At 58.2% G+C, this 13932-nt stretch overlaps 4 protein-coding genes across 4 annotated transcripts; 1 reads left to right on the forward strand and 3 right to left on the reverse strand.

The window, feature by feature from the left end:
- Nucleotides 1-282: 282 nt before the first annotated feature.
- Nucleotides 283-1555, reverse strand: QBC33DRAFT_116473 (flavoprotein). Its single transcript, XM_060421945.1, has one exon. The coding sequence runs from the start codon at nucleotides 1054-1056 to the stop codon at nucleotides 322-324; it is 735 nt and encodes a 244-aa protein (XP_060282521.1). The 5' UTR covers nucleotides 1057-1555; the 3' UTR covers nucleotides 283-321.
- A 360-nt stretch (nucleotides 1556-1915) lies between these two features.
- Nucleotides 1916-10607, forward strand: QBC33DRAFT_620711 (uncharacterized protein). Its single transcript, XM_060432770.1, has 14 exons — nucleotides 1916-2592; nucleotides 2656-2845; nucleotides 2899-2950; nucleotides 3278-3364; nucleotides 3436-3712; nucleotides 3753-3772; nucleotides 3818-6007; nucleotides 6196-6213; nucleotides 6250-6321; nucleotides 6454-6591; nucleotides 6685-7575; nucleotides 7656-7771; nucleotides 7826-9387; nucleotides 9452-10607. The coding sequence occupies exons 1-14, from the start codon at nucleotides 2046-2048 to the stop codon at nucleotides 10243-10245; spliced, it is 6954 nt and encodes a 2317-aa protein (XP_060282522.1). The 5' UTR covers nucleotides 1916-2045; the 3' UTR covers nucleotides 10246-10607.
- QBC33DRAFT_494212 (FAD dependent oxidoreductase) lies at nucleotides 10588-12358 on the reverse strand. The gene is made up of 2 exons (XM_060425519.1): nucleotides 12164-12358; nucleotides 10588-12081 (listed from the first exon to the last, which is right to left on the reverse strand). Exons 1-2 carry the CDS (start codon nucleotides 12195-12197, stop codon nucleotides 10682-10684), a joined length of 1434 nt encoding a protein of 477 aa, XP_060282523.1. The 5' UTR covers nucleotides 12198-12358; the 3' UTR covers nucleotides 10588-10681.
- QBC33DRAFT_542482 (uncharacterized protein) lies at nucleotides 12302-13153 on the reverse strand (the record flags this gene model as incomplete). The annotated part of the gene is made up of 1 exon (XM_060428274.1): nucleotides 12302-13153. A coding segment is annotated over exon 1 (362 nt), but the record flags the coding sequence as incomplete, so codon positions are not given.
- Nucleotides 13154-13932: the final 779 nt, after the last annotated feature.

Raw genomic sequence — 13932 nt, forward strand, 5'->3', positions numbered from 1 at the left:
ACCTGGGGATGGCAAGGTGCGACCGTAATATCGGAAGCCACCAGATTGGGAGACGTAGCCGGCGACGGCTGTGCAGCGGCCTCCATTGCGGCGCAGGTAATAGGTGGGATGATTGTGATCCTAGCGTCCTGTGTCGTGGAAACCGTGTTGGTCTGTAGTCGAGTTGGCAGAGGTCGCCACTGGTTCGGTGTCCGAGGTCTTCGCTGGCTGGACACCCGGGATCGGCGGCTCGGTGACAGGTGACAGAGGCTCGTTCAGCACTGGTGATATTCATGTCATGGATTACCCCGTCCTTGGACGATATATCTGGCTTGTGTGGATCTATGAGGAGAGCCCCATACGCTCCTCGATAATCTTCACAATAGCTGTCCACTCCATCATGGCGCCTAGCCCGACATCGTTACAGGCTAAGGTCTTAGAAATGGGCCTCAAGACCTCAAACCAACCCTGCCTTGCGGGATCGCCCTTCTCCTCCTCTCCATCCCTGCTACCATCTTTAACCCCCCAATCCTCCTCAAGCACCCTTATCTGAGATGCAGTAATAGGGTGGGTCCACATCGCCGTATTCATTGCCAAAGCCACAAGAATCCTCGCCTTCTTCCCATCAATTAGCCCCGTGGTATCCCACGCCCTGATCACGCTTGTGAGTAGGGTATCAGACATCCCATTGACGATTTTGGCCAGCGTATTTGCGCTCAGCGGCACCACAACCAGGATATCAGCCCACCGCCGGAGGCTGATGTGCAGTATCTCGGCGCCCCTCGTCCAGCCGCCGACCCACTCGTCGTCGTCCTGGTAGACGCCGTCGACGTTTGGGAGCGCGGCCAGGGCGGCCACGGTGGGCTGCTCCGGCGACTGGCCGGCGAGGAACCTGGCCGCGGCCTTGGTGAGGACGACGCGGATCGACAGGTTGGCGTGGTGCCGCAGGGCCGAGATTATGAGCGGAAGCTTGATCGTCGCCACGGATCCGCTCGCCGCCAAGAGTAGATGCCGCCGGCCGTCGTGGATTGCGGCTGCGACGGATGCCGCGGGCGTCAGGGGGCTGGCTTCGGACATGGCTGTCCGCGCTGACTCTGAAAATCTTAAACTTGTTCAACCTCTGGTAAAATTTGTGAGAGACGTTGATGCGTTGGATGGTGTGACTCAAGTCTGGCGTCATGAAGTAAATACATTTAGTGCCGAAGCTGAGCCGAACCGGATTCTGCTTACATATCTCAGTTTTGGTCGACTAACCTACTCGCAAACAAAGCAGGCGCAATGAAAGGAAGGGCGAGGAGATCAGCGGGAAAATTAAAACAGGATTGTGTGTGATGATCCCCAAATGAAAACAAAAGGAAGAGAGGAAAAAATATTCGAAAAAAAAGGAGGGGGGTGTTTCTACAACTTTTGAGCCCCTGATTCGCGTGGATAATTAACACGTAACTCCTCCAGTACGGCGTCTATTCTATCGATCAGCTTGTTAGAATGGGGCTTGAGGTCCATTGTAGCTGCAGTAAATTCCGAATAATGACAATGGCAGAATTAGGAATGCGTCCCTTGAGTTCTATCATGAAAACTTTTAAATGATTTCAAAGTTGTGTTGAGTGTTTGCTCTTCATAGGCACCTATATCATGCAAGCTTGCCGGTATCCTACCTCCAAGCTTCAACAAAAACCGGACGTATCACCCCCAGAAGGTCTTGTGTACAAGATACCGATGTATGAATGGCAACAATCGTGAAAACGTAAGTACGTATCTGGATATATCTGTGCTACTTACCTATGCCATGGTGTAAATGGTTTAGCGTTGGAAACAAACACCCCCAGAAGTCAATTACCTCGTAAAACCGGGGTAAAGCCGACTCCGAGCCGGGGTCCCCGCCCGCAATTCCGCGCCCGCCATTTCAGCTCAGGCGGGCTATACTTCCTCCGATTCTGTCACGACGACCGGTGTGACTCAACGCTCGGTACTGGTATAAGTTTGGGGTTCCTGGACCCCCATCGAGATTCGAATCCTATTATTTTCTCCAGTTTAGTATTGTTAGCCACACAGGCCCAAAACTCGAAATGGAAGAGTCAACCCGAAGCGTCGTCGCGAGCGATCGTGTGCACAACCTCCTCCAGAAGCTGCACCAGGAGTCCGAAGCCCAGGAGAAATCCATCTCGCAGATCTTCTTCTACATCACCCGCCTCGCCCGCTTCTACCTCTTCAACGAGACATGGTCCGCCGCCAGCGACGACCACATGCGTGACAAGTTCGTCAGCCTCGAGGCCGACAAGTGCCAGCTCATGTACCTGCTCGCCCGGAGCATCGGCGCCAGGAATATCGTCGAGGCCGGCACCAGTTTCGGCGTCTCGACCATCTACCTCGCCCTGGCTGTGGGACAGAACGTCACCGACGCCAACCGTGAGCTTGCCCCGGGGGCCCGGCCCGGAACCGGCAAGGTCATCGCGACGGAGAAGGAGCCCACCAAGGCGGCCAGGGCCAGGGCGCACTGGAAGGAGGCCGGGGACGAGGTCGAGCCCTGGATTGAGCTGCGCGAGGGCAACCTGCTGGAGACACTTCAGGTTGAGGAGGGCATGCCCGAGACAATTGATCTCCTGCTCCTCGATAGTATGCATTGATCCACATTCCTTTCCCACCAGAGATCCCGAAGTTGCTAACGGCTTTCCTCAGTCTGGACTCCCTTGGCCTTGCCCACGCTCGAGATCATTCGGCCCCGGCTCAGGCGCGGCTCCATCGTCATCGCTGACAACACCGTCATGGCGAAGGCGTTGTACAAGGAGTTTCTCGACTACATCCGAAATCCTGAGAACGGGTTCAAGACCTCGACCCTGCCGTATTCGGGCGGTCTCCAGATCTCTGTGTACCTGCCATGAAGACCATTTTTATGAAGTAATTACTGTTTCCTGGTTTCAGATTCGCGTATTCGTCAGTGAGCGGGAGCGTATTTACCTTTCAAGACGGTCTTGTAGGTGACCGGCTTAGTTTAATCAATTGGATGGCTCTCCTCCCGCCACAGTTGTTTTTGGATAATGCAAGGCTACTCTCCCCTCAAATTATATTTTTGATCATTTCATGACATTGGTCAATTCATCTCGTCCCCCAATGCCCCGTTTGTTGCATGTCGGCAACCAGACTTCCACCAAGCGGGGCTATTCCGCCCGCTAGCGCCAAGTCCCGGAAGGGTGGGGCCATCGCCTTTTTTCTGGGCGTGAATCTTGATCATCGGCCCACTCTTGCGTCACAATACGTGTTGATATAAACTCCCAGGATCCGTTGGCTCGTGAGGCCGCAGTCCAGCAAAACCCTCTCTTACGACGCGGACCATCTACAGGGGTCCAGGAACTCTTCGGGAATGGACGAGAGCTTCCCCGACAGTCAGGTTGGTGCAATGCAAGCATTCATGCATTGGCTACGACACTCAAATGTTAACACCATCCCCATCCCCAACAGGAATTCTTAAACGATTTCAGCGCCGCGGTAGATCCTGACTACCAATTTCGCGGGCACCCTACACTCAGCACTTCGACGTCTACGCATAGCCGAAACCCAGACAGCACCTTCTCCACCGTGTCTCCCGTCACCGGAGGCACTTCTGCGGCGCAAACTCCCAGCTCGATAGACAATGGCTTCACCAACATCAATGGTTGGGACGAGTGGAAGGACTGGATCGACATGGACGAGGCTCAAAACCCGGCTGCCGAGCCGCTTACCCTGTTCCCCCAGTTAGGTATTTACATAATCATACACATTACTTACACTGCTAAAAGAATACCCTGGCCACCCTAGTGTACGCCTCGTCACATCAGATCGCTAACGGCATGCAGATCCCCAGCTATATGGCCCGTTCCCCTTCGGATCGTCCGATACCCCAGAAACGGATGGGCTATCGGAGCCTCCCCTATTCTCAACTTTGTCTACAAGAGACCTCGGTGGCTTCCCATTTGCCGCCACGGAGTTTTTGATGACTCCCAGCGAGAATGGCTCGGCTGGCTTTGCCCAGCTCCAAACCATCCCGGAAGCGCCTCAGCCCACAGCGCAGACCCCTTCGAGTTTCGGCCATAGCTCAAGCCCAGAATCCGAACCCCCTGCGTCGCGGGCCAAGAATGTGGCACTACCTTCCAAGAAACGAAAGCTCGATCCCTTCGACGAGGAGGGCTCCCCACAACCCCCACTACCACAGAGGGGGTTAGCACACAATACCGTCGAGAAACGCTACCGCAACAGACTCAAGGACATGATCGCCACTCTGCGCGACCATATCCCATCTCTACAAAATCTGGACAAGAACGGCGGCGAGAGAGGGGCGGCCGGCCAGTCAGTCACCAAAGGAATAGTCTTATCTAAGGCGAAAGATTACATCATCGAACTCCAGGCGTGTAACAAGAGGCTCACCGAGGAGAACAGCACCCTGAAGAAACAGGTCATGGTGCTGGGGAAGCTCAACGTGCAGCTTACGGTGAAGACAGCAGACAGCCGCCGTTCCACGGGAGGTGCAGTCAGTAAGGTGATGGTCGGTGGCCTGGCCGGCATGCTGGCGACGCAGGGATTCAACACCCCCGAGCAGAGCAACGATATGCCCTCGGGGAGGGGCCTGTTTGCGCTCCCGGCAGACCTCCTCGCATATATCACGCGCTCCTTTCACAGCCACCACCTGTCCTTGCTTACAAATTCCGCGCATATGGAGGCCGGCTTGTCGGTATTGCGAGGGGTTCTCCTCGTCAGTGCCGTTGTCTACATCTTTTTACCCTGGGTTTTCGATGCTCTTGCGCCAAAACCTCCGCCACCCAAGGTAACCGAGGTACGCGAGGCTCAAACGGAAGCGGCCCCGTCGAGCCTCGCCAACATCCAGGAGGTCCGGAGGGACGCATTCCTCACTGCAACCCAGACGATCTGGGTCCCCTCCCGCAGACTTGAACTCTGCGCTGCGGTTCTGCGGCAGGTGCTGAATTTAGCACTGCACAGCTGGAACATGGACGTCATCTTCTCCAGACATAGGGGGGTGACAGACGAGGATGCCGCCGAAGGGAGTGCGAGGGCGTGGGACACGGTGGTGGATGCTCAGCTCACGGGCGGCGATGACAATGCCACGTTCGGCCGCACGCTACTGACGTTCCTGGGGGCCGGGTCGCTCCCTGAGACACCGTACCGGCTGATGCTCCGTGCGATGCATGCCCGGGTACTTTCGGAATTGGCCGAGGAGTGGTGGTCCAAGCCGCTCAAAGGGCTGCTGGCAGGGTCCTCTCGGAGCCTGTGGGAACGAGCGAGAGCCCTGAGAAAGGCGTCAGCGGAGTCGTCAAAAAGCGACGGCGACCAGCCGCTACCGTCATACCTGGCGGAGATGCTGGATCACGATGCTGACGACGTCTTCGTTGACGAGGTGGTCCAAAGGGCATCCGAGCTTGCTGCTGTCGGTCCTCCTTGCGACCCAAAGAATGCAGCCTCTCCCGAGGACTGGGTGGATGCCATCGTCCGCGACAACGCCGTCGTGTCGCCGCTTGACCTGCTCGCCGCGTGGCGCTCGTCGGCACTTCTGTGCAATGCTCTCGCCTTGTTCCCGGCAGTGGAAAGCGCGGATGAGATCAAGCCGGACCTCGATGCCGCCCTCAGACTAGCGCCGCCCGGCTCCGCCGGATGGGCCCGGACACTCGTGGCTCGTGCCCTTATCTTGCCCGAGAAGGACCAGCGGCGGAACATCTCGGTCGCCTTCCAGGCCCTGCTTGCGTCGTCGTTGTCTCAGCCGTTCGTCTCGGCCGATTCCGAGCAGGCGCCGTCGAAGCCGAGGGGCCTGCCGGCCATACCCAGGGACCTGGCTCTGGCCCTTCGGTGCGCTATCGCGATCGACAGGCTAGATGGACAAGAGGGAGACAGGGCCGTGCAGGCGCTGGCCGTTCAGGTGGAGGCGTTGCCGGACGCCAGGGACGGGCTGCTGGGGACGCTCGAGGTCGTGGCGCTGTACCAGTTCCTCCGTGTGCTATTCGGGGAGAAGGAGCTGCGTGGCGGGTATAGGGGACTGTGCGAGAAGGTGGGCGGTCTGCTGCGGATATCCATGCGCGGGGATGGTGAGGGAGATGTTCTTGGTTTGGACGAGACGGCCGTTGAGAATGTGTCAGGCTTGTGTGTGGACGTGTTCGAGTGGCTTGTTGGCATACGGGAGGACAGGGATGATGGCTGAGAATGACGATATTGATGTTTACACGGCTACGGATGCAGATACAACTACGGATACAGGTAAGTACGGGTACATACCATGGAAACGGGTGCTAGACGAAACACTCGCTTTGCGCGACGCACGCGACGCACGCGACTTTCACAAAGCTTGCTCAGGATCGTGGCATAGTATGTAATTCATAAAGCGGGGCATGGTGGTTGAAGAGCACCGAATTGTCCAATCACAGCCAGCCACCTTCAGGCGAAATGCCGGAATTTAGATAACTAGCTCCGCCCTGCCTTGGCCGCCCACTATTTTAGCGTCCCCGTCACAAGAACCTGGAAGCTGAGAAAGGGGATCTGCACGATCTTGCGCGCGCCTCGCGCGATTCAGCTCCCGCGTGTACTATGGAATATCGTCATCCTTCTATCGAGGCGAGATGCGGGCACGCAAGGCATGTACGCAACGATTCCCACTTCCCTCCCTCCCATCCTGCTGGCCCCCCATTCCTAGCTTTCCCCTCCCCCCTAAAGCTCATCCCCCGTAGCTAGCTAACAGGACCCGTGCCCCCCAAAAATCAGAAGCTTCGCAAGACATCATCATCCCACGGCCTCCCGCTCGCGGCCCGCCACCCCCTCGCCACGGCGGCCCTCGCCCTCGCGCTGACGGCGCTGTCCCTCCCCGTCCTCGTCGCCCGGCACGGAACCTCCAGGGCCCTTCGAGGAGGCGGCGGCGGCGGCGGATGGGCGGCCGACGACGACACATGGAGGTCCGTCGATGTGGTTGATGCCCCGGATCATCATCATCATGCCCCCGAGATCGACGTCGAGGTCAGGCAGGCGTGGATATACGCCGACGGCGGCGCGGACGCGCTGGGGAGGGGCGCGCTGAGTGGCGCCGAGGGGGTGCAGGAGCGGCTGCTTAGGGATATCCTCACAACCACAACCGCCACGATGACGACGGCGACGCCGGGTGACGGTGGTGATGATGATGGCCCGGCCTCGTTCGTGCTGTCGATATTGTCGGGCTTGAACGCCTCGGCTGACGGGGTGGATGCCTGCCAGGCGGTGCATGCGCGGTCGCCGGCGGACCTGGCCCTGCGCCCGCTGGCTACCCTGGCGGCGCCCGTCGTGGTTGGCCGGAGGGTCGTTGGGGCTGGTGGGATTGTGGTCAGCTTGTTTTATACGCCGGGATCGAGTGCCGGGGAGGTGTGGAGTAGGAATGTCGCGGGACTGGCGGAGGACCTTGATGTTGTCGTCCGCCAACCGAGCGACGGGACGACAAGTCGCATCGTTATGATACTGGCTCGCAAGGCCACGGCTTGGGACGATATCGCCTTCTATGCCCTCTATACTGCGGCGGCGGTATATGTTACACGGGCATTGCGGGGCGTGGCGAGATTCAGGAGCAAACTGGCCCAGTTGGTTGCCGTCGTTGCGCAGGTGAGTCCATACAGGGTACCAACTTGCGGGGGTTGCGCCGTTCAAGTTTTCTATCTTGGATCTAACCATCTGTGTTATAGGTCTTCGCGTCGACAACCCTGGCCTTCGCTGTGGCGTCCGTGGTTGGAATTGACCTCTTGACAGTACCATGGAAGGCATACCCGCTCATTGCCTTCGCGCAGTGCTTTGGGAATAGGTGAATACTCCCCAGACTACGCCCCATGTTAGATATTTTGCTAAACTTGGATAGTCTTCAGTTCATCGACGAAATCGAGAAGTCCTCTGGCAACTCCAGAGTGATGCTGATTTCCAATGCGCATAAACGCCTGGGGACTACACCCTTCATCAACGCCGCTCGAAACGCCGTCATCTTCTTGGTCTTGTCCTCAGTCACCCCCCTGGGGCTTGCCTCGTTTGGTTACTACGCCATCGTTGTAGTCACATTCGACCTTCTTGTCTTTTCCACCCTGTTCGTTGCCGTTTCATCACTCAACGTCCGCAGTATCAGCCTCGAGGAAACCTTTTCCGGCACAGAGAAGTCGAATGTGGCACAGAGCCTTCAGAACGGAAACACGAAAACTGCGTTATCTCACCGGTCGTCGCCAGAAACCGCCGTTTCGAGACTCACGGCTGGTTTGGTGATAATCGGCCTATTTGTGTGCATCCTGGCCGCCCACTTTATTGACCTCAGAAGCACACTGAAGTTTGGTCGACTTCTGAGATTGAACCGGGAAGCTTTTCCCGGGTTTCCATTGCGCAATGCTGACCGCCTTTGGCCTGTGGCCGACACCTTGAGTTGGCTCCGTATGCAAGATGTAGACACACTCGGAGCGATTATGAGGCTTGCAGGCTTGCAGTCGTCGATAGTCGTAGCTCAAATCCACGATCCGCTGGCTATCGTGCTCGAAGCTACGGGCGTCAACGCATCAACAGTCGACGATATCTGGACCCGACAGATCACGGCGGTCCTTTCAGATAGATGGCTGTGGATTCCGACGGCCATATTCTCTATTGTATTAGTCACGGCCCTCGCGCTCTGGGAGGCCTTCCTCTCCCCGGATGGCGGCGACGAGCTGGACATGTCTGGGGAGTCGACAGATATCTCATCCGTCAGATGTCTCTCCCAAGCGCACACGCTCGATGTCTTTTTACTTGCGTCAGACTCGAGGCGTTTTCTCGTGTCGGTCGGCTTCGATCGGGAGGTCCGACTTTGGGACCTGGAATTCGTCACGCCCAGTAGCACAATCATACCGTATACGCCCTCGCTAGGCGTGCACTGGCCCATCACCATGGTGTCGATAGACAGCAGGGCCGAGTGGATAGCGATATGTTCCCAGGACCACCACGTTGCCGTGTGGAACCGACAAAACCAGTCTTTCGCACTCGCGACAACCACCGACTCGCGCATAGCATCCTGCGTCTTTGCCAGGGTTCCAACGGTCGGCAAGTTCTCCACCATAACAACCCACCTTCTCATCGTGCTGGAGAACGGCGCCTTGGTCGACATCAATATCGACACTGCGCAGGTAATCCAGGCAAAGCTCTGCAACAGCAAGGTCCTCTCCGCGCACATTGGTTCCAGCCCACGCATGCCGGCCCGCCTGATCATCTTGACGGAGCAAGACGGCATCTTCATCTCGGTCAACCGGGACGGCTGGTGGTCGACACGACCTCTCCCCCTGGCCTCTCTAAACCTTACATCGCCGACCTCGGGTCAGGGGTTGCGCTTCTCGGTAATCCCATCGCTCAAGGGAGTGGGGATGGCGTACAACGAAGAGAAGTCGGACCTGCATCTTCTGGATCTGTTCACAGGTAAGTTTGTCCATGGGCCGTCAAAAGGAGACCCCATAGACAAAGATGCTAACGCGTATCACAGGCGTCCAGATCTACTCCTTCCACCCCCGCCCCCTAAAGTTCTCGACCCTGCGCGCCTTCCACTCGCCGCCCCAGTCCTGCGTCTACTGCGGCTCGACGGCCGTGGCCTCCTTCTCCATCGCCTACACGGAGAAGGGCGACGGCGGCGACGGCGACCTGGTGATGACGACGGTCAGCGCGGAGCACAACCCGGAGCCGTACAGGACAGGCCTCATCTGCCTGCGCTCGGAGCGCGACGTCCGCGAGCGCCGCTGCCACGGCTTCGTCAGGGCGGCCGAAGCCGTGCACGTCGTGCCCGACCCGGGCGTCTGGGAGGCCACGGGCGCCAACGGCGTCGCCGGCGTGCGCAGGCGCGAGGCGGCGACGGCGTCGTCGTCGGGTTGCGCGAGTTCTACCACCGCAACTACGGGCGGGACGGCGTTTAGGCTACCCGTCCACACGGGCGAGAATGGCGGCAGGCTGGCCCATAGGAAGGCGGCGCGACACTCATCCTCCCCCTCCCACTCCTCCCAGACAGCCGCCGAACAGGGCGATAGGTGGGAGGCCTGGACGATGACGGCGCGGGGGGTGCGGAGCAGGCACAGCCTGACGACGGGCCTGCTGGCCAGCAAGCCCGGCCCGGCGTGCCGCGTCGCCCGCAACGCCGTCGCCGTGGGCCTCGCCGACGTGGTTGTGCTGGTCCAGTTCGGGCCCCAGCTGCTGGACAACGACGACCTCGAGGGCGCGGGCGGGGGCGCGGGCTTGCCGGCGCACGGGAGGCTGTCGAGGCAGGGGAGTCGGAGGTTTGGGACGTGAGCAATTTTCTTTTTGGCGGGGGGGTGGAGAGGAGAAATCTATATAAACAAAAGAACGGAAAAGAAGATAACAGGGAAAAGGGAAAAGCAACACGGTGGAGAGGGAAAGTTATTTTAACTGGGCGGGCGTAAAGCTCTATACTGCATGGATCCAAGCAAACTAACTCGGCGTTGTTCTTTTGTTGGTGGGCTGGGGGTTTTTGTAATCTGTATACCTCCCTGCCTACCAACCTACCTACCTACCTAGGTACCTGCCTACCTTACATTAATGGCATTAACATTGCGCTGGAAAGAGTCATCCTACCCCGTATCCTCTAGACTTTCCTCCCCACGTCCTCCCCCCCTCCCTATCCACCCCCCGCTTTTCCCACCCAACCGCTCTCGGGCCCCTCTCAAAGCAGACGAGGGGACCGACCCTAAACCCAGAAGCCAAACCCCTAAACCGCAAGCTGCGGATCCAACGCATCAATATCAGCGCTCAGCGCCCGCCCATCAAAGACCATCTCGGCAACCAGCTTCCCCGTGGCCGGCGCGTTATGGATCCCCCAGCAGCTGTGGCCCGTGGCGAGCAGCAGGCCCGCGACCCACGACGGCCCCACGAGCGGCCCGCCGCTGGGCAGGTCGACGGTGGGCAGGTAGCAGGCGCGGCGGCCCGTGACGACGGCGTCGCGCAGCTCGTCCGAGATGGACGACAGCGCGTCGACCAGCGTCTGGCACGCCGCCCGGTCGACCTCCACCTCGTCCGTCGTCGCCGGCAGGGGCGCCCGGCTGTCGCCCTCGCCGGCGATGTAGACTTCGTTGTTGGGCCGCGTGTATACCTCCGGGGAGATGAGGCGCGTGCCGGCTGCCGGGCGGGCGTGGTGGTTGCCGTTGGTCTGGCGGGGCCGCTGTTGTTGCTGCCGGGCGGGGTCGGGGTCGCGGCGCTCGTCCGGCGACGGGTCGGGGTTGTGGGGGACGGTGAGCTCGGTGAAGAGGCAGTAGGCTGCCAGGGGTCGGCGCGGGCGGATCGTCACGCTGTGGGCGCGGATGGCGGACATGGGCAGCATGGGAAACAGGACCGGGGTCCACGGCCCCGCGGCGAGGATGATGGTCGTTGCGGGGATTGTTACCGCTTGCGCGGTTGCCTTGTCGACGTAGGACACGGCTTTGACCCTGCGTATCCTACCGGCTCCTCCGTGCGGGGTTGCCCCGCTACCCATCGAGTTGTCGTCGTTATCGTCGTCGTCGTCGTCGTATATCAGCTCCTCCACGGGGCTGTTGACTAGTATCTTCACGCCACGCTCCTCCGCCAGGCGCGCCATGGCGTTTGTAAACTGGTACGGGTTCACCTGCGCCGTCTCACTGGCGGCCGCCGGCGCGATGTCCTCGTACTTGGTCACGCATTCCTTCCTGAACCAGTCCAGATCTTCCGGCAGATTCTCCACCGGGGCGAGGTATTTCTCGACCTTCTGCACCTCGCGCTGCTTCCCTAGCGGGTTCCACGCATTCAGCTGCCGGACCGCCCACGCCGCCAGGCCGCCGGCGGGCTTGTCATCGCCCCGTGCGTCGGCGGGGTTGGGCAGGCTGCGGTCGTGGGCGGTCAGCTTCCCGCACCGGATCGGCCGGTATCCCCAGGCGGTCGCGCCATCGTGGTCGGCGGCCAGCTCGCGGTGGAGGTCGAAGCTGAGCGGCACCAGGCTGGCGGGGTAGGCCCACTGGGCGAGGAGGCCGCCGGCCTTGCCTGAGGCGCCCGAGGCGAGGCGCGTGGCCTCGATGAGGGTGATGGAGTGTCGCGTGGGGTCGTAGGACGGGTGTCGGGTCAGGTAATATGCTGTACAGCATCCAATGACGCCGCCGCCTGTGGTCGAGGGGTTAGTTTGTGGTTTGCTCGAAAATCGGAAGACCAAGGAGGAAGGGGAGGTGGGGGGGGGAGCCCGAACCTATGATGACGATTGTTTCTTTGGCGTCAGCCATGGCCTGGCTGCAGATCGTCGGTCAGTCGAGACTCGACTCATTGGAATGCGGGTATCCAGAGTAGATCCGCTGAATATCGCCAAGCAAGTCCGGCTTCGAGGATTCGTGTTTCCTTCTTTCGTTATCAGAGTCGCGTAGGACCGTCCTTTGATACCTATGCGTTGGTGGGGTACCCTTTTTTTCGAACCTGCATGTGGTACCATCCCCACACCCCCTTGAAGATTCTAGACCGGCAATGTGCTGTGTTTGTAAACGGGGTTGGCCGTCAATGAGTTATCGGGGACTACGAGGTGCCGGGGCTCTACAACCACTACATAAATACACTCGATTATTACTTTGGGATCGCGAAAGGTGGAATATATCAATATTACCTATGTCAACCTGTATTTTGGGAATACACCAATGTGTTGAGGCCACTACCCACCCCTTTGAAAGACAGAACATTTTGATCTATACTCTCTGCCTCACCTAATTATAACGATTCCGCATACGTACCTCATGAAGTGCATAAATATTCTCCCGATTAACCTGCAACTGACTTCGAGAGCTGATGCGCTCTTCCAGATGAAATTGCCTCTTAACCCACAACTCCCATATTAAGAAGCTATAAGGAAGCCAGCTGGTGTGCTCAAAGTCTATAACAATGATCCCACTTGAGTGGTCACTCCCGTCCTCCATTATGAAGTTGTCGAAATTGAGGTCGCAATAGCAGAGTTTGAGGCCCTCGGGGATAAAATTGGCCGGTGGTAGCCCTGGGTTGGTCTGTTTGTTGACATTGTCAGCACTCTTCACACTCCGCGGTGGGGCATGTATATACCTTCTTGTTCTCCTCATTGATGTAAGTCTGGAGATCCTCTACATCGTCAAACTCCCGGGGGGCTTCAGGGTTGTCCCGTCCGAATATGAAATGCAAGATTCGGCCACCGCCAACAGGTCCTGGAGTGGTTTCAGGCGATGGTTGAAGTGAAAGTAAGAAGCAGATAGCATCGACGACCCTGCCCTTGAACAAAGAAACCTTCTCCTCCTTCCCTGCTTCATCATCCGAACGCTCGAGTGCCCTCACGATACGACTCACAGGCACCCCTGCCACGTATTCCATCACTATCATCCCATAGGTGAACCCGTCAAACTCGGCTTCGATGAAGCTGAAAACTCGCGGAACGTAGATTCGTCTTCTAGTCTCCTCGTCCAGCTTTGCAATCTCACCATGCACATAGGCTTGGGTCTCTGCTTCGCATCTCAGGTCCCAGGGGTTGTTGCTGTAGCCTGTTGTTTTTAGAAATAGCTACACTCGGTGGTCCTGATGAGGAGTTGCCATGAAAGTACCACCAAGTTTAGCAGGATTTACGCATTGAGGGGCTCACTATATCAGCTAGAACATGACCCTACCTAATCTCGTCACTAAGAATTTCCCTTTACTTCTTCGGAACTAAGCAGTTGCCGCCTTAACCTGAGCTACGCTGAGCAATGGGGGCATTGTTTTGGGCATCCATCTGCACCAATCCACGTGACTTTGAACTAGTATGACCCCTTTTCAAATCCTGGGCATTTACAGCTGGCAGAATTTACCGCAACGAACTCACTAAAGCTCACTAATTTTCAGCATATATAGACTTATACTACCGCTAAAACCAACTACCTTTCAGCGCTTACTACAGAGGTCTCAGAAGAATTGACCACTGCCATTTAAATGCCACTACACATGCGCTGCGTGCCTTGCATCGCAACGCCAACG

This window comes from Phialemonium atrogriseum, assembly GCF_030411735.1.
Source record: "Phialemonium atrogriseum strain 8032-3 unplaced genomic scaffold QBC33scaffold_16, whole genome shotgun sequence".
Classification (NCBI taxonomy): domain Eukaryota; kingdom Fungi; phylum Ascomycota; class Sordariomycetes; order Cephalothecales; family Cephalothecaceae; genus Phialemonium; species Phialemonium atrogriseum.

Excerpts from the sequence above, each read along its gene's own strand:
- QBC33DRAFT_116473 (XM_060421945.1), bottom strand. The coding sequence starts at position 1,056 with ATGTCCGAAGCCAGCCCCCTGACGCCCGCGGCATCCGTCGCAGCCGCA.
- QBC33DRAFT_620711 (XM_060432770.1), top strand. The coding sequence starts at position 2,046 with ATGGAAGAGTCAACCCGAAGCGTCGTCGCGAGCGATCGTGTGCACAAC. Across the intron at positions 2,593-2,655 it reads TGATCTCCTGCTCCTCGATA|TCTGGACTCCCTTGGCCTTG; the intron begins GTATGCATTGAT and ends GGCTTTCCTCAG. Across the intron at positions 2,951-3,277 it reads TTACCTTTCAAGACGGTCTT|TCCAGCAAAACCCTCTCTTA; the intron begins GTAGGTGACCGG and ends GTGAGGCCGCAG.
- QBC33DRAFT_494212 (XM_060425519.1), bottom strand. The coding sequence starts at position 12,197 with ATGGCTGACGCCAAAGAAACAATCGTCATCATAG. Across the intron at positions 12,082-12,163 it reads AGAAACAATCGTCATCATAG|GCGGCGGCGTCATTGGATGC; the intron begins GTTCGGGCTCCC and ends CCTCGACCACAG.